Source organism: Gambusia affinis, linkage group LG04 (genome assembly GCF_019740435.1).
Source record: "Gambusia affinis linkage group LG04, SWU_Gaff_1.0, whole genome shotgun sequence".
Classification (NCBI taxonomy): domain Eukaryota; kingdom Metazoa; phylum Chordata; class Actinopteri; order Cyprinodontiformes; family Poeciliidae; genus Gambusia; species Gambusia affinis.
In genome coordinates, this window is record NC_057871.1 from 18,724,374 (window position 1) to 18,743,541 (window position 19,168).

Consider the following 19,168-nt stretch of genomic DNA (forward strand, 5'->3'; position numbering starts at 1 on the left):
GCGTTTTAAGACGGAAGGACTTCAGCAGCGCACAACTTAATCGCCATTGGTTGTTATTTGTTTACTTCAAAACGGACGGCGGAAACGCAAATTGGAGTAAAAACCCGATTTTTGTTGTATTATATAAAATAATACACACATTGTGTTGGTAAAGTATAACAAAGTTACTTTCTCCACTTCCGATTTAGTTATTCAAACGTTAGTTTATCTCGCTAAGTTTAGCTGTGATTGCCTCGCTACTGTAGCTAGATTTCCAGAGGTAGCAACTGAAAAGTACCTCTCAGTCGGCTTGCTGTGTATTATCTTTTGTTCGTCAAACGTGTATTAACACGCAAGTTAAGATTGAAAAGTCCTCTTGCGTTTATGTAATTTTATCTAACAACACTACTTTGTTTACTTTTGCCTACATTCCTAGAACACAATGGATGCAGAAATTGAATTTTTGCGAGATCAAGGTAAGAGCAGGTGCAGGGCAGTTTTATTATTCACGACTCTTATTTGTTTTGTTCCCTTTTTGAAAAAACATTTTGTATTCCCCAAAATTACGAACAATGGAAATGTTGTGAACGTTAACTACGATTAAAACATTTTTCCTGTCTGCAGTCCACAGGTTAAATTCTGCTCTTAGCCGCTATCAGCTGGGGGTCACATCGTCTCAGGTAATACTGTAAATCGAGCCTAGCTAAATGTAAAGTATATAACGTGATGATAGTATTCATAATTAACTCTTGTCAAATATATCTGCCTTATTTTCAAGTTTTCAATTTGTGTTCATATGTCTTTAATCAAAAGCTGGGAAACAAGCATTATTTAAAGTTAGGTGCACTACTTGAGAGTATGGATAGTTTATCCATACTCCCGATTTGTCAAAATACAAACATTTTTGTGATAAAATAAAAGTCTGAAATGTACTTACGTTTGTATTCAGTTCATCTGAGTCACTAGTTTTGATAACCACCTTTTGCTAGTGGCAGGTGTTTTGAGATGCATCTCAGCATACATTTAAAACAGAAATTTGATTTGATCTGAACCACGCCATTGTAGCTGTATGTTTACTGCTGCCCTTCTGCTGGAAGGTGAATCTCTGTCTCAGGTACTGAATGTTTTGCCCCCTGTAATAGGTTTTCTTTCAGGACTGCCTTCTGTTTAGGTGGCCCAAGGTTTTATGGTGACTTTGGTTCGATTTGACTTTGGGCCCTCTTGAAAACATCACCTACACTAGCGACGTTTCAAGCCACATCTGGTGGAACCAGGAAGATGAGGCCAAGTTTTACACTCACCTATAATTGGTCATTACTGAGCTGTATTTGTAAAAACATCTCAAACAAATCAGATATTAACACAGCAATCAAACAACAAAGAGTAGTCTTTTACCTTTTACAGAGTAAACTTGCCAATTTCTTTGAATCTTAAATTTCGATTAAAAAAATAAAATTCAAAATTTCTCTTTGTTGAAATTGTTCAATCTGATTTAATAGTATTCTAATCTTCAATAAACAAATAAAAAAAAATTATACTGACTAGGAGGACCATGATGGTTTGGGGTCTCTAAACAGTGAATTACTTTGTTGATGCACTTGCTTGACTCTGAATCTTCAGTTTCCCTGTCCATGCTGAAAAAAGTATCCCCACAGCATGATGTTGCCACCACCAAGTTGTACTGTAGATATGGTTTGTTTAGTATTCAGTTTTACCTGTTTTTTTTTTTAAAAAAAAGAAATTTCTTCTATAAGTTTGCTGTACCTTCCACGTATTTTGTGGTAAACTACAAACATGGAATTTTAGGACTTTCGTTTAACAATAGTTTGCTTGTTACCCCTCTTCCATAACTGCCAAATGCATGACTAGTAGATATTTGCTAAGCAAAGTGTCCCACCTAGATTGTGCAGAGCCTATAGCTCCCACACTACCCAGACCTTGCCTGACCAACTATTTTAGGTGGACATTCATGCCCCTGACTTATTTGTTGTGATGTTTGATCTTCATAATGCTGTTTCTACACTGATGTTCTCCTAAAATCCTCTGAGGTGTTAACTGAACAGCTTTATACTAAGATTGAAAAAAGAAACAGTAGGTGAAGTCTTTCTACTACTTATTTTTATTTAAGGGAAATCAAAAAAATGGGCACTGAATACAATTGCATGTCTTTTTAGATCTTTTTTTTTTATACATTTTAATACACTTTTAATGTAACTTTATCATTGCCCCTACTCTTCAAAATGGTGCGACATCTTATGTTAGTCTCTTACATAAAATGAATTAAAGTTTGTGGCCAACATATTAAAAAGTTGAAGGAATGTGAACACTCCTGCAAAGCTAAATGTGTAAACAGATTCCAATCGAGATAATATGTTTAAAAGTTAAAAATGGTGAGCGGTTGCCCTTCTCCCACCAGGTTGCCTTTGCCTCATGGTCATCCAGCTCTGTATGCTTCTTTTTGAAATCCTCCTGGCAGAAGTCTTAGTCATTTCCTAGCTCAGCTATTTCACTGCTCTGCGGGCCGTGTTTGCTTCCTCAACTTGCATGTCCTAGAGAGAGAACTGAACTATACATTTTTTATGTCAGCTGTTCAACAATTCTTTTGTCAGTTTCAATTAAAAACAACTAAAAAAATTCAACAAAGTGTCAAAGAGAAAATGTTCAGAATTTTAAACGAAAAATGCACTTATTGACTGTCTCCCTGAGTGTGATAGATAAGCAGAGGCAAAACCTGAGCAACTTTTGGTTTGGATGGGCGAGATGCAAAAATACACAAAAAGCATGCCTAAAGCATCTGTTCTAGTCAATCAAAGAGAAAGAAGTTTATGATTGTGTAGGTCAGCACATAAGATGTTGGTATAAAGTAATTTCTTCATTTTTATGATGTAACAATACAATTTTTTGACAGAACATTTACATTTTTTAACATATGTAAGTTATAAACATTAAAGTAAGTAAAAATAAATACTGTATTGAATCTGGCGTGTATGTTTTTTTTTTGTGTTTTTTTTCACTTTCAACATTTCTTTAAGTTAAAATAAATGAGCATTTTGTTAATGTTGTGACTTACAAATTGACTGAGCTGGATCTTGGGGAACTGTTGGGAAAACAAAGCTAACCTGTCCTGCTGGGTGTCTTGTGTTTGACAGCTGGATGAGGCACAGCAGACAGAGTCTCCTCCACCCTGGCTGTCAGACAGAGGGTCAGACATGTTTCTTTTCTTTCTAATAGTTTTACGTGTTTCAGAACCACCCTAATATCGTTTGAAGTTCTTATAGGTAAAAAAAAAATAAATAAAAAAATAGAAAAGCAATTACTTTTATTCAGACAATGTTTGTAATTATCACTCTGTGTTATAGGATAATGGCTCCTCTCATAGCAGAGTATGACCATCACATGGACGAAATGACTGAAAAGCTTCAGAAATATCAGGTAGAAACCCCTTAATGTGACATGTTCTTAATTCATATTCCCACTTAAAACTTTGGCTCTATTGGGAAAGGGTTGCTTCTGAGGTGCTAAACACCATCTGAAAAAATGGACTTGGATGGTAAAAGTTTCTTGTTTTCCTGTTTGAAACCACTTATGTTGTTGCTTCACAGGAGACGATGACAGATGTCAGACTGAAGCTGGAAAAGGTTGTGGAGGAAAATGAAAGGTAGAAAGATGCTAGTCCTGTCAATGGGTGGGCTTGAGCTGCAAAACAGAAGTCAAATTGGTACCATTTTCTGTCAGAGACGTTTTGAAATGGTAACCGGTCATATAGCACTTGAAATATTTCTAAGAAATGATATCGACTGTATCGGCGTCTCCTGCCAGAGTAAATTTGATAGGAATCACGTTCCCCGGCCTACGGTTCAAAAATTGTTGTTTTTTAAAATGATCTTTTCAGTGTAATTTTTCAACACTCATCACAATCTCCAGGTTGCACACAGAGCTGAGGGAGTCTATTGAGAAGCAGCTCCACTCCCTGCCTGTGGGCTCAGAAGCAGTGGGCAGCGCAGCAGAAGACACAACCATCCTTAAAAACCTGCAGGAGCAAGTTCAACTGTCTGAACAGGTCAGCAAATGTGCCCGTAAATGTCATGTGCTAGTTTCATAAGATGCATCGCTAGGCTTTTGTCAACGTTTGTCATTTAGCTGGCTATTAGAAGGTCTTAGTTCTGAAGACTTGCAGTAACAGATCTAAAATTAATTGGAAAAACTTAATTTTTCAAAATATTCAAAAAGAATAAAAATTTTAGTGACTTTTTTTTTTAGATCTGTTGTATGCTGTGTTTAAATGCTTATTTTTTTGTCCTCAAAGCCATTTTTTATTTAGAGAATGGAAGACCACATACCTATTTAAATATAGAGAGTAAGAAATCTTGACTGACTATTAATTACTTTGCATCGATGAATCAGAGGCTGGAATTGGATATTTTTCCCTCAAACAGCTCTTGTCAGGATTTCTGTAAGATGTCTGCAATTACTGAAATATCCAAGGTTTTGTTTGTCCTTTTTGAATGTTTCATTAGAATGAAGAATTGCTGTAATTTGTGATCGATAAATTCAAAAGCCAGTAGCGTTCAACTTATATTTTTCGGATAGAATATTTGCCTTTATGATTACATTTGGATGTTGTTACATTTATGACATCTTTGTTGTCTTTAAACGACTGCCTCTCTCAAAGGACCTGAAACAGTTTTTTGTTTTTTTTTAATACACGTATGTTATAATTTTTATGGAAAAAGATCAGTCAAGAATGGAATCTGCACACCCTCTTTCACACCAAGCCAATGCAACCATGGTGAAACTTTTATCCCTGATAAAATGGTTCTTTGTTAGCACCAACTCTGAATTGGACCAGAAGAAAGAACGGTACTTGTCAGGAGGTTGGGAGTGGAGTCATGGAGACGAGTAACCAATCAAAATGTTGCAAATGACACATTTAAAACGCCAGAGTTAGTTTTGTTTTTCATCTGTTTGTACTGTGTTTCTCCATAAAAACAGAGCACATATCAAACATTTAGCAGATTAGATGTTACTCTGTTAGATATCTGGACCAGATTGTATTATATTATATTCTTTTGAGGAATCTCTGTCCTGGACTTTTAAGAGGAGATGGTGAATTTTGCCTCTTTGCTAGTTAGTTGTTCTGCGGGTTTGGTTTTGTTCTCGGCTTCCTCTGATTTCTGCCACTTCATGTTTGGTTTTGGCCATTTTAATGCCCAATTTATTTTATAACTAATATGCTAATAGTTTATTTGTGGGTAAAGGTAATTTTTTCAGTCAACTAAGCAAAATCGATCCAAAGAAGCCTGCTTAGTTATTTTACTTGAATCTGGAATCCTAATTTTCTTTTGAAAATATTATGCAATCAAATTTTATTTGATTTAAATAAAAAAAAGAGTTCTACATATGATGATAGAGTTTGATTTTACAAATGTGGCTTTAGGGCTACCAAGATTATTCAGTCCATGATTGAATAGAAGCAGCAATAAAAACCATCCTTTGCTTCTAAAACCCCCACAGATTAAATCCTAAATCTGTGAAGCAGCAGTTATTCTTAGCCTGCTGAGATCCAGATAGAAGACTCAAACAGAAGTACAAAATCAAAATGTTTTGTTTACAAAGAAGGGCTAAGGAAAGAAGAAATATTTCAATATTAATTCTCAGCATTGAATATCAGAAAAAAAAAACTAATGGGAAAAATGTTGGCAAAACAACACAACTCCATTATTTTTGTGAACAGTGAATGGCGACAATGCTCGCTCCCCGAAACACTTCCTGCGGATTCCAAAATTGCAACAAAAGCTTTGCTGAGCCGTAGAATTTGATGCAGCTGGATGCCGTGAGCATTTGTCGTGACTGGCACATAAATTAGACGATCAATATAATTTTGATCTCTGCGTTCAGTTGTGAGCACCGGGAAACAAGCCGCTCCAGCTTTGTCAGAGATACTTCCTGAAATCTTTTTTTCTTCATCTGTTGGGAGGCAGCAGGAAAAAACAAACACAGTAGTTATGAGAGTAAATGTGGGTGGATTTTTTATTTTTATATATATTTTTTTGTGTGTGTGTGTGTGTGCGTGTGTGTTTGCGTGCTTGCGCGCACGAGTTCAGGAGCGGAAACAGGCCATGGAGCTGTGGCACACGACGGCCCAGGAGCTGGACCGCCTACAGCAGGTCTACCAGAGGGCCCTCTCTGACGGGCAGCTCCACAACGCTCAGAGACAGCAGCTCAAGGTTCACTTTCCCACATCAACTTGCAGGACTTGCATATTCTGCAAGCACAGAAAAGGGAAAAGCTTAAACTTTTATACAGCGTGATGCAAAAGTATTCAGAACCCTCAAGGTTTTTCTTATTTTATCACATTATCGCCACAAATTAAACAGGATTTATGGACTAGACCTTCACAAGCTAGTGCATTTGCAGACAAAAACACAGAATTTTCAATTCAATTTTTTACTAATACAAGTCCAATTAGTGTGTTTTGCACTTGTATTCAGCTCACCTTTTACTCTGACACACCGAGTTAAACTAGGTAAATTAAAACAATTAATTGGATTAATAGTGACTAATTGATTATTGAAATAATTGTAACTTATTTAGTACTTAATTTATCAATTAATTGTTAACTGGACTAAACAGACTCAAAAGAACGGCGTTTGCTGAAAGAGCAACATTATCAAGACAGTAATTAAGCTACAACTGTACAAATAATATAGATTTTGCATTTAAGATAAAACAAATAAACAGTTTGTAAATTTGTTCTACCCAGCACTTAGTTTTTTAAGTGGATCAGTTTTTTTTTTTCACGATTTTCAAATTCTGCAAAAAAAAAGGGTTATTAAGCAAATAATAATTATTCATCAAAGTTAATCAACAGATTAGCCCTAATCTGTTGATGAGCACCTGCTACTTAACCTGCTAAGTTAAGTACCAGGTGCTTTATTTAACTTTCTGTTAAGGAAAGCAGAAAGAGCTGAGTTTTCACATGTTGTTATTAGAAGTATTTTTTTTAGCTGCAAATGATGAAGCCTTCACTAAAGGAATGTTATCTTGTTGCATTTTAGCCAATGAAATGTTTATTTTCTTATTTAGAAAATGCAATTCCATTATTTCTTATCTGCAGAGTGTGACAATTTGTTTTATCCGATTACGTGATTAATCGTCTTCGTCTCTACATGCGCAAAGCAGATGGAGACGTGCTTAAAAAAATCTTACTGTTGTAATTACGTTGAAGGTGGTTGTATAGCATTGACTGGAAGCGTAGTGTCTTTCACGTGAGCTCCACATTGAAGTCTGTGGTTGTACTGTAGCAAAATGTACAAAACAGACTCGAGAGTAAATGATGTCCTCATTTTGGACCCGACTGTAGCAAAACTGTCCCATTTTGCGTTGGGGTCCTCACCCCTAGGTGGAGCTGTTGTCCTAGCAACAGGATTAATTAGAGTCGTTTGGTCTCAGGTAATTCTTAATATATGCTGGAGACAATTACTGGCTCTTAAATGCTATTGAATGCCCACTTTTCTGCCATCACAGGATCGCCTTGTTCAGTTCCAGCAGCACTCTGACAAACTCCAAGCGGCCAATCAGAAGCTGGAATCTGTAAGTAATGCTTAATTAAAAGTGTGTTAAATTACTGGCTTCCAATTAGCCATGGGATCGAAATGCTTTGCGCTTTCCTAAAATGAACCCTGCTCTAATAATTAATCTTGTAACTAAGTGAATGGGTTTCTAAATCCCACTGGTAGTGAGCCAGAAATGTCTTGTTGTATAATGGACTGTCAGCTTACTTGGTAATCCTCTAACTATCTCGGCTTTTTTTTTTTCTTTTTCCCCAACACATGGCGCTGTATACAACTTCCTCTCCATTACCTGAAATCACAGACACAGCAGCACCACGCTGATCACGGCTCTGTTTCAGACAACCTGACCGAGCTTCACTCTAACTACAGACGTGTTCTCAACAAAATACACATGTGCTTACTTTGCACAACATTCAGTGCGTGTAGAGACAGTATAGTAATACTATATCTTCCTAATGCATTTTTAATGTGCAGTTAAGCCCTGGGCTTTCCCCTCTCTGACTGTTCATGCAAGGAGCCTTTTTTTCACCCACTGCATATGAGAGCAGTTTACTTTGTAGCGGTGAATGACTGATACAGGGTTCCTTAGGGTTTGTTCTGAAAGGACATGGAAAGTTTTAAGTGAGAAGTTTTGCTGAAAAGTTGCTTCTGACAGAAACTTTCAGAGCGGCGTGTTTGGGAGCTATGCCTCACAATTGGCATTCTTGTCTTTCCTGCCACACACAGACGAACCAGCAGCTCCTGAAGACGGTGACAGAGCAGAGCACAGAAATGGAGGAGCTGCACTGCCAGCTCAGGTAACAAAAAAATAAAAATAAATAAAAAATACATTTGCGTTTTAAAGCTGCTGCTGCCAAAGGGTCTTGTTTCATTATGGATGCACAACACAAGGGAGACTTCATGCCGGAGCCCTTCTTATACCCCTTTGACAACAATTTCCCATCCAATTTGTGGAACAAAGATAAGTGTAAAAGGTTTTTTTTGGGGGTTTTTTTTCCATTAACTGCAACCTGTTCACAAGGGCACAGAAAAGCAGCTAAATTAACATCTGCTTAACACTATTATGTCTGTATTGTCTTTGTTTGTCCTCAGGTACTCTTCAAAAGGAATCCTCAGCAAATGCGCCTGCATAATTACATTACGATTATTACCTTAATTATGCATTTAATTGGATCATAAGTCGGGCAGTTGTTAAAAAATAATCAATCAATGCTAATTATTTCAAAACAGCAAATAATTGCCCTAATTAATCCCTCTACACAGCATTATGTTTTGTTACTGAAGCTGTTTTTGGCTGTTTTACTTTTAAGAGATTACATTTAAATTCTTGATTTTGCACTCAGGTTAGAAGTGAACTTTTAAGCAGCATTGACAGTGAATATATTGTACGCTGCGTATGAAGGATCTGCCAACAAAGGATTAGTTTCTTCATCAGGTCTTGCTGTCAGTGTCAGGTTGCCAGGAAACCAGCTGGTATTCAAGAAAGTCGCTGCTCAGAGGCATCAGATTGAGAAGAAAACTCCAGTATCAACATGGAGCGTCACCTGTGCTTGTTATTCTTTATATTCATCAAAATGCAAAAGTTGTTATGTTTGAGAACCAGAAAACCCCAAAGATCATCAAGAAAGTTTAAAGCATATCAAATAAAATCCTTCCATTGTTTTTCAAAGCCAATTAGTAATTTTCAAGCACAATTGTTTTGACTTCAGAAGAGACTTTAGAGCCACAAACCTTTGCAGTGTTTTACTGTGGCTTTTAATTTTTATGCATCTGCTGTGAACATAAGACCTCTGCAAATTTAGGCTGTAAGATATCAGAAAATTATGTGCTTTTGGTTAATAATGGTGAATGTTGCCATACTGATTTGACTTGCGATGAATAAATAATTAAGAATTATTAGTGTCTGCCTCCACTGGTTCTCCCTCTACAGTCGAATGCTTTGTGCTCAAACTATAAACTCTTTCTACTCTGGGTCAGGCAGGCTAAAGCTGAACTCAGGACGGCCACGGCCAGCGTGGACGAGATGACCAAATTTTTAGAGAATCTCCAGGAACAGATGAAAAGAAAAGTGAGTAAATCAAAGTAAATATTGATACATAAGAGATCCATTTAATAGTTTTTGGGAATTTCTGTGGATCCGACACTGACGGATTATTTTGCCTTTCAACCTGTGTGTGACACTTCACCTGTATAAGTGCTGTTTGACGTTGTTTATTTTCAGCAAGTTTCAGTTATAATCAATGTGTTACTTACTTTTTAAACATATTTCTACAAGATTCTGGTTGATGACTCACAGTCGTACTTTTGTAAATAGGAGGAGGACATGGCTGAGGCTCAGGCCAGAGAGGAAGTAGCAGACAGACGACTCCAGCAGCTTCAGACATCACTGAGCCAACTGGAAACCCGGTGAACACATTTTTAACCTGCTGTTACTTCACCAGTAATCATCTGTCACTTCTTATAACAGGCCTGACGGGCGAGAAGGAACTGTTCTGTCAATTTTTATTTTTTTTTTAAAGTATACTGCAATATTGATTTGATGGGAAGTCATCGAGTACCACATCTGAGCTTTAAGTGTCACAAGGCCAAACGGCAGCGCTTACTCTCTCTCTCCGCTGCTCGCTCTCACTGTTTTCCTCCTTTTCCAGGCTAAAGGCTGCATCTCTGGAGACGGAGGCAGTTCGTCGAGAGCAAGCTGTGTGGGAGACAAAGGTGGGGGAACTCCAGGCGCGTTGCACCACCCTGGAAGAGGAAAAGTTCGAGGCTCTGTCCAAAGTCAGAGAGAATGTTCAAGTAGCTGAAGAGGCTGTATTGCAGAAGGAGCAGGTGACCCTCAGTCTCTTCTTGTCTCTCCGTCAAATCTTTTCTTTTCCTTTTCTCTTTTTGCACCGACTTGAGTCTTCCTCTCAATCTGCTCAGCTGCACCATATCCCTGACATCTCTTCACATTCTCTCAGAAATACTTCCTCTGAAATGTGCACCTTTTCCCCTCTTTTTATTTCTACCCTGCAGTCCCTATTAAGAGAGAAACAGAAGACAGAGGAGCTTGAAAAGACAACGCATGCCATCAAGCTCTTGATCCAGGAGGCTGCAGTCCGAACAAGGAAAGAGGTACAACATTTGGAACTGGTTGGATAAACATTTCTTTGTTTTAGCAGAATAAATTGTGTCATTCATTACGAGCACTAGCTGAGGTTGGTTTATGAAGTAAAACTACTGCATTTAGAAAAATGATTAAACCTGAACTCACCAAGCACTAATCTTACTTGTCTTAGCACATTGAGTACATTGACAGATAAAAGAACGTTGCACTCCCATTCTGTGGAAGCTACAGGGTTTCTTCGCTGTTTGGAAAAGTCTGGATGTACAGATTTGGATTTGAGTATCTTTCAGGCTTGGATTAGAAAGTAAATAGAAATTAGAATGTGGAAAAATATTTGAAGAAAAAACTGTTATTTATCCAAGTTAGCTCCTGCAACTCTAAGGAGTTAAACAAACATACATTGTACATAGATATGCCATAATTATTAATGTTTGTATTTAAACTTCTAGAAACACAGAAAACTCTGAGTCTGAATAATTCTGCAGTTTTGACATGAAAAATTAGTAGGACCACTGTGCAATCTGAAAGTTATAGTGATTTGTGTTCCTGTCACTGCAGAGCTCAACATCCAAACATGGCTGAAGCACTGGCTTGCATTTATTTATGTCTCCACTTTTTTCAAATATGTCGAGGGACAAGAGTTGAGGCCTTGGACTTTATTCATTTAAGGACCCACTTGCATATTTAACTTTTTTACCTTCCAGGTACTTAATTTTAAATATTACTTCGAGAGCAAGACTCTTTTTTCCATTTTAATCTCTTTTTTGCCCCTTTCCCTCTTTTAAAGCCACTGAGAGGGAAGACAAGCATGTATAATGAAGAATTAATCTCCAGGTTACCTACAAGTTTTAGCCAGACTTTGTACTCTGAGGACATAAGTATTGCCCAGACTGTTAAGCATTAGAGGGAAAACTTCCAGAACATCCTCTACATTCATATGTGTCCCTGGGAAAGATGTTACTTCAATGTATAAAAATCTTCTTTTTTTTTTTTTACAGTAGTTTACTTCCTCACACATAAACAAATAGAATTGGTTAATCTTTAATTTGAAAAGGTCTATTCAGTGAGAAAAATCAAGTTATCAAAAAAATAATTGTTGCAGAGATCAGGCACAGACGACATCCAGAGTTATCTTCGCGAATAAAAAAAGGTTTTATTTACCTTAATACAAAAACTCAGCCTGTCACAGTCTGTGCCTAACGCTCCTCTGCAGAATGAAAACAGTCGACTGCCTCGCAAACGGCACGTACGAGGAACACATGTAAAACAGTCGCATTCAATGACATATAGGAAAAATCAGTACCAAGGATCAAGGCACAAGACAGACACAAAACCAAGTTCTGAAGAAATGAACAAGCTGCAATGAAGAATGAATGTACTTATTATAATAAACAAAACAAATTGGGTGGGGTACCTGTGAATTATAATACACATGAACAGTAAAATAAATTAATAAACTAATACATTCGGCGTCTCTCACATAATAAATAAAAAAAAAACTCAACTGCACCACTGTAAAATTTATATATGGTTAAATGTTAATGCATATTTTTTTAATTTGTGCTTTACTTTTTTAAAGTTGATCAGAATCTTGAGAAGCATTTCATTTGTTATCCCCGGCTATAAGTATCCCCTGGGGTGTAGTTAGGACATGAAGCAGAATACCATTTCTCTAAGCTGCTCTTCAAAATGGGAAAAACTATAGACTATGGATCACAAGCAAGGAAGATGAATCTTGATCTGCCTAAGTCTGCATATGGCATCAAGAAAATTTGACCTTAACTTGTCCACTTAATGCACTGTTAAACATGAAAGGTCTCAATACATTATTTCTGGCCTTCTGCTGGTTATTAGCATCTTTAGAAATACATTAGCTCTCATGTGCTTTAACACTGAATAGTTCAGATGGAGGCAGTAGTGGATTGGTGGTGGATGGCCACCACGTCCCAACACAGCTGTGATGTCAGCCAGGAGGTGGTGGAGTCATGCTTTGGGCTGAAATCATTGGCCGGCCCCTTCAGAGACCCTGAAGGTGTGAAAATGACCTCAGCAAAGTATATGGACTTTCTGACTGGTCACTTTCTTTCATGGTTCAAAAAGAAGAGCTGTACCTTATGTAGCAAAATCATCTTCATGCATGACAATGAACCATCTCATGCTGCAAGGAGTGTGTCACTGTGTCATTGGCTGCTATGGGCATGAAAGGGAGAAACTCATGGTGTGGTCACCATCCTCCTCTGACCTCTGACCTCAACCCTGTTGAGAACCTTTGGAGTTTCCTCAAGCAGAAGATCTAAGAATGCAGTTCATATCAAAACAGCAGCTCTGGGAAGGTATTCTGACATCCTGCAAAGAAATTCAAAACTCACAAGTTCAGTGGATGCAATAATTGTGCTGTGATATCAAAGAAGGTTCCTATGATAACATGTAACTCTGTCTGTTAAGATGTTTTTGATTGAAATAGCTTTTGATTTTAGTACATGTGATGCTGCACATTCAAAGAATGACCGTTTGCAGTTCTTTATAATCCATCAAATGTTTAGAAAATCTGCTGTGCATAATAATTTGGAACAGTGCATTTTGAGTTTTTTATTTTTGGAAAAAATACTGTCCTCAAGGGGAGCTTTGTTCAGTAAAAATCGATTTAGGCTGTAATAGTTCATGACTTGAAAATTATACTGACCATCATTTGCATTGACCATTTAAGAAAATCTGAGAAAATATCAATTTCGAACACAGTATATGTATTTCTCTAAATAGGTGTCAAAATTCCACCTAAAATGGCTATGCGTGTGTTTTTTGTGAAGAAATGTATTTTACATGTCAGAAAGTAGGGAAAGAAGCAGGCTACTCACTTTGATGAGTTTAAATTATTTAGTTTAGTTAAAGAGAAGAACATTCTCTTCAATAAGTCCAAGAATATATCTCAGATTTTTAATTTCTCTCATTCTGTTTATAAAAAAAAAAACAGTCAACAAATATGTCCTCTCCTGCCTTTTCTCTCTTGACTCACCAAAGCATTTATGAGCTTAGCAGTCATGAAAAGTATCAGCTGAGAAGCCAGCAAAGCATCTGCAACAATACAAAAACTTGTATTATTCTGACAGTGTCATCCTTAGGAAGGTCACATTAGCTAATTTATTTTTTTAGTTAAAACTTTTAGATGTTATATGAAAGAGAAAAACAAAACTTCAAGTTTTTTTGTAGACAGTCGTATTAAAACCATAGAAAATTAATATCAATCAATATCAAGATTATTCCCGTTTATCCACCAAAGCCTATGTCCTTAACCTTAATTTGATTTTTGATAAACTCAGAAAAAGACATGTGCTGTTAGTTAAAATATGGAGAGACCAAAGATGGGTGTAAGTTCTCAGTTTTGTTCCTGTTTTCTTTTTTTGTTAAAACCTTGAATAAACTTGGATCGAAGGAGAAATGTCCAAGGCCAATCTCTGAGTAATCTGTTGGTGCATTTTCACTACTCACCCTTGAAACCAACTAAAACAACAGTCACAAATATATTTAAGATATTAAATAGTTGTTATTGTAAATTATGGCTGCCATTTCCTTAGACATTTACATTTTAAAAAGAAAATGCTTATTTTTGCATCATCTTATGTTGTGTTCACATTGCTACTTGTGGGACTGAAGAGTCAGTTTTTCATCTTGGCATTTAAATCTCCATTTCTTTTAAGCCTCATTTATTCTTCCTGTAAAACCTGCGGTTTGATATTTTCTCCATTCAGGTTTTCTGCTCGGACTCTTTACTTTTTCTTCCGTTTCTTTTTGTTCCAACAGGTGGAAAACGTGCGCAAGCAGTGCAACATCCAAATCCATCGGATGGCAGAAGAACTGTCTGCACTGCAGCTGGTACAAACCTTCCCTCTCACAGTGATACTCCTCTCAAAATGACACTAAACCCTTTTTTAGTCTCTCTCTGTCTGCCTTCAACTCATGTCTTCCATGTCAACCCTTACACCCCTGCCTCACACCCCCTCTTTCTAGGAGTGTGCAGATAAAGAGGCTCAGATCGAAAGATCCCAGCGCGAGAGGAAAGCTGTAGAAGAAGAACTGGAGAAGGTACTCGCAACAACTCGAGCAAGTTCTCTACTGCAGTCAGTTGCAGAGATTTTGACGCCGTTTGATTACCTGGTTCTATGACTGGGCACGTGGAATCTCTCTTTGTTTAGGTGTATAAGGAAGGCAGGGCGGAGCCGGAGTTCAAGAAGATCGAGGCCCTTCATCAGAGGTGTCTAAATGCAGAGAGGATGAAGGACGACGCTAACCTCACTCTCCAAAGCACTCAGAAGAAGCTGAAAAAGATGGAGATGGAGTAAGTGACATCGTGCACATCACTGTAGGCGAGTGCTCTTTAGCTTAGCGGGCGGAAAATTAACCGCCATGATCCTTCTCACCTGGTCCACTCCAGTTACAGCGAGGAAGTGTCACGGTGTCAGGAGGAGGTGCGGCGGCTGCAGGACTTGCTGGCTGCGGCTCGGAGCGACTGCGTCGGTGTCAGCGACGAGCGGCTTCAGCTGCAGCAGGAGAACACGCGGCTGCGCAAGGAGATGGATGACCTGCGCAAGGCCAGCATGCAGATCCAAAGAAATGCCAAGCATAAAGTAATAGGGCTGAAACAATTAGTCGAATTAATCGTGATGAATCCATTATTGAAATAAAACTGATTTAGTAATTGGTTAATCGTTAACTAGAGTATGCAGACTCAAACAAAGAACTCATTTTGGATTTAAGATACTAAAAAAAAGGACAGCTTTCTTCGTCAGTAACTATGTCGTTTAATAATCTAAACTTAATTGAAATTATTTGGCTTCAAATTCTGCAAAAAGAAAGTCTTCTATTAAGCACCATTTTTATCCAATTACGAATCGGGAGATACAAAAAATAGTCACAGGCTCTTGATGAGTCAAGCAGAAAGAACTGAGCTGTTCACATGTTGATGAAGTATTTTCTAGCTGCAGATGCATGCTTTACTACAGATGATAGAGCATTCACTAAAGTAAAGTAATGTTACTCCATTTCAGGGAATAAAGAGTTTATTGCCTTAATAATTAAACAATACTAGACATGAAGGGAACAAGAAAAAGGGTTCATAAAGGGATAGGAATAGAGAGGAGCCACTTGACAATTTACTGATACTGAGTGCCAGGAAGATTTATAGAAAGCATGAAAAATCTGAGGTAATGTTGGTAATTATTGACAGGACTGTCATTCAGTGTTTTTAAAGAGGGCGGCTCTTTATTTCTGAAAATTGCACAGGATTCTTTGCAATTTGTCATTCATTTTTACAATACACAGATGATTTTGATCATGCGTACATTATTTATTCAAAAGACACATATAATTATTACTTCAGGGCCAGTGTTGCAGCCTTTATTTAATTGTAAAGAAGGAACTGGGTATTTAAAAATATTTTAATCAGCAAGCTTTCTTTATGGCTGTCTCCGCTTTAGGTCTCCGAGATGGAGCAAGCATGCAGCCTCAAAGAGCAGGGACTTGACGCGCGGGTGAAGGAACTGGAGGAAAGGAGCCGAAGCTCCAGTGCCGATCTGACACGCCTCCTTGCAGCACAGCAGAAAAGCACTCAACGGTGGAAGGAAGAGGCCAAGAACCTAGCGCAGGCCTTTGAAAGTAAAATCACAGCTCTCAAGTAAGAATGTGTGGAGATGGGCTTTAACATTTCTAAGGAAAGGAAGAGATGCACAGATCTATTTCTGGTGTTTTTGAAGAGGAAGAGAATACGTTTATTTATGTAAGGTTGCGTGCAGCATGCTATACAGGGCAAATGTATTAAGTTAGATCTAAGCAGTTCTAAGATGCAGGAGATCAATACATGAAAGTTAAGACAACAACTAATTTCCGTTTGGGATTGTTAAAGTATTTCTAAGTGGAATAGAATTTTGTTAGAAGGGTTTTGTGTTTATTACTAGTGAGTAATGATCTGTATAAATCGGAGCCCCAAGGCGGTCTCTGAAGCTCCTTTCGGTGCCAGTTTTCCCCCAGATCTTTGTTGCGGTTATTTTACATGTGTGGTTCAGCTTTACTCTTGGGATTTCTTTCATTTTTTCCACGACCCATCAAGCAAGAGCAGAAACATTAGTGTGCGGCTCTTTCATGTCTCCAGAGATGCTCTCCTGGGTTCAGGTCTACATCCTGGCATTGTCACTCTTACACCATTACCGTTTTCCTCAAGCCGCTCGTTTGATTCGACGGCACTCCGGTTTGGAGTGTCTTTGTAGCCTTTGACTAAGCGGACTACTTATCCAAATGGGCTGGCAAATCACATTAACAAATGTGCAGCGTCTGTTGGTATACCTGAGTGCACCTGTGCCTTTCACTTGATGCAAAATGCTTTGCTTTTTACCACCCTCTTTCTTTGTTTCTCATTAAAAAATGGAAAGCTGTGCGGTGCTCGACAAAAGCCAGCTCATTCTTTGCAAGATAAAGCTCTCAACATGAAGTGTTGAGCCATAACAATTTAATGTAAAAGTCGTTAGTAACTGGCAGACAGCTTAAAGGGGATGTTTAAAATTGATGAAATGCATAAATATTTAATACTATGATTTATTATGTACAAAACAGTGTATTATTCAAGAACAAATACCCTTATTTTTTTAAGCTCCACTGCCTGAGGATTTTATTGCATCTGTTTTACTGTGAACACTATCAAAGGTGCTGAAACATCTCATACAAAAATTGATTTGACACTTGATATTGTTCTGCTCTGAGCAATAGCCGAGATACATCTGAAATAGTGCAAATGCTGGAAAACAAAGCTTTATAAATGTTTTTGTTGTGTCTTTGAGCAGAGCCTTGGCTCTAATGTTTTGTTTTGTTTTGTTTTTTTTGTCTTTGCTATGTTTTCAGGGCAGAACTGAAACGGCAGAGACAACGCTCGCTTGAGTTGGAGATCCAGCTCCAAACAGACCATAACACAATATCTGAGGTGTGTGTGACTCGCAAACAGGAGCAAACTAGTGTTCAATTTAATTTAGCAGATCATGTAGTTGATATCAGCAAATAAAATACTGATAAATGACACTGATGGTTCTCAATAAATTAGAATATAGCTGAAAATGTTGTGAATTTTACTTAATTGAGAAAGTAAAACTCATATTGCATATAATAATGACACACTCTCATGTATTTTTACCATTTATTTTGGTTAACTTAGAGTTTTTTTTTTTGGCTTGCGTCTAATGAAAACACCAAATTAAGTTTCTTATAAAAAACTTCAACGTTATACAAGACCTTGCTCTTGATAAAACGCAGTGGGCCAGCACCAGGAAATGACATAGTTACCAAAATGTGCAGCACTTTCCCATCCCAGCAAACGTCTTTCTGTCTATAGTTTGCTTCATCCCTTTGGGCCTGCATTGGTTTTTGGACACTCCACTTTAGTGAAACAGACTAAAGTTTGCATGCAAAGTTAATTGGTCATCTGAAATTGCCCAGAGGTGAGAGCGAATGTGTGTTCATAGTTGTTTTTCCTGTGTTGCCATGTGATGGACTGCTGACCTTTCTAAGGTGTGCCACTGCTCTTACCCATTAGCTGCCAGAGATGAGCACCAGCCCCCTCTCGGCCCTACTAAGCAGATAGCGACAGCTGGATGTTTGGCCACAGCACTCTATGAACAGTCAGCTTTTTTAGCAATGACCTTTTGAGGCTTAACCTCCTTGAGGACAGTAAAATTGTTTTTAAGTGGTCTTATGTTGAGTTGTAATTTCTGACAAACTGTTTTTTGTGCTTTTATTTGCTGTAAGCCATGATTATCAAAATTAACACAAATGTATGTCAGGTATAGAATTGCTGCGAAAAATACAATATTAAATTAATTATACTCTTAATTCATTTATGCTTAAGGATAATGGACAGAGATATTTGCACTATTTGTTTGAACTGTTGTGCTTTGAAAACAATCTTAAACAGAAACTTTAGTGCTACACGCCATGTGTCAAACTGATCTGTGTTTGCTCAGTATGAGAAACAGCTTGCAGAATATCAAGAGAAGACAAGTCGTCTCCAGAGAAGACTGACACAAGCTGAACAGAAGGCAACTACAGCTTCGCATCAGGTACTGGTAGCTGTATTTTTATTTTTTTTTTCTACACAGGATAAATATACACACCTCTCCCATTAAGATGCATATATTTTAGGTTGATTACAGTTTTAGTCACTGTATGTGCATGTTGTTTGTTTTACAGCTGAATATGTTCGCATCACAGCGAAGGAAACCTGCCACAGTGGATCCAGGGACTCAATGACAGTTGGCCATAACTTTGGAAAAATATTAATATAGCCTTACGTTTTGATAACTCTTTCTTAGATTCACATAGTTTGGGTAGTTGCTGCGTTTCCTGAGGCATTTAATAGCATATTTTCTAAGAAGGAATTGTATATGTTTCAGTAAATGAATAAAAAATGAGAAAACCAGTGTTTTTGGTCTGCTTCGACTCAAACTGCAGGGGGAGCCACGTGCTTTTGGATAAAATC

General features: G+C 37.7%; 1 protein-coding gene across 2 annotated transcripts; it reads left to right on the plus strand.

Moving 5' to 3' along the window:
- Window positions 1-17: 17 nt before the first annotated feature.
- On the plus strand, window positions 18-19,109 carry sclt1 (sodium channel and clathrin linker 1). 2 transcript variants are annotated; one of them, XM_044113921.1, is made up of 22 exons: window positions 18-96; window positions 416-455; window positions 604-659; window positions 3,129-3,181; window positions 3,339-3,411; window positions 3,582-3,637; window positions 3,904-4,039; window positions 6,084-6,206; window positions 7,507-7,572; window positions 8,280-8,350; window positions 9,531-9,621; window positions 9,868-9,959; window positions 10,202-10,379; window positions 10,566-10,664; window positions 14,455-14,526; window positions 14,662-14,736; window positions 14,847-14,989; window positions 15,086-15,278; window positions 16,128-16,324; window positions 17,542-17,620; window positions 18,654-18,749; window positions 18,880-19,109. In XM_044113921.1, the coding sequence occupies exons 2-22, from the start codon at window positions 422-424 to the stop codon at window positions 18,937-18,939; spliced, it is 2,043 nt and encodes a 680-aa protein (XP_043969856.1). In that variant the 5' UTR covers window positions 18-96; window positions 416-421; the 3' UTR covers window positions 18,940-19,109. The 2 variants fall into 2 exon arrangements, with proteins under 2 accessions (XP_043969856.1, XP_043969857.1); XM_044113922.1 differs by having other exon boundaries at window positions 48-148.
- Window positions 19,110-19,168: the final 59 nt, after the last annotated feature.

What these genes read in the sequence shown, in the direction of transcription:
- sclt1 (XM_044113921.1), top strand. Translation starts at nt 422, where the DNA reads ATGGATGCAGAAATTGAATTTTTGCGAGATCAAG. An exon ending in TAGAAGAAGAACTGGAGAAG is followed by an intron (nt 14,737 to 14,846) that starts GTACTCGCAACA and finishes CTCTTTGTTTAG; the next exon opens with GTGTATAAGGAAGGCAGGGC. An exon ending in CTGAAAAAGATGGAGATGGA is followed by an intron (nt 14,990 to 15,085) that starts GTAAGTGACATC and finishes GGTCCACTCCAG; the next exon opens with TTACAGCGAGGAAGTGTCAC.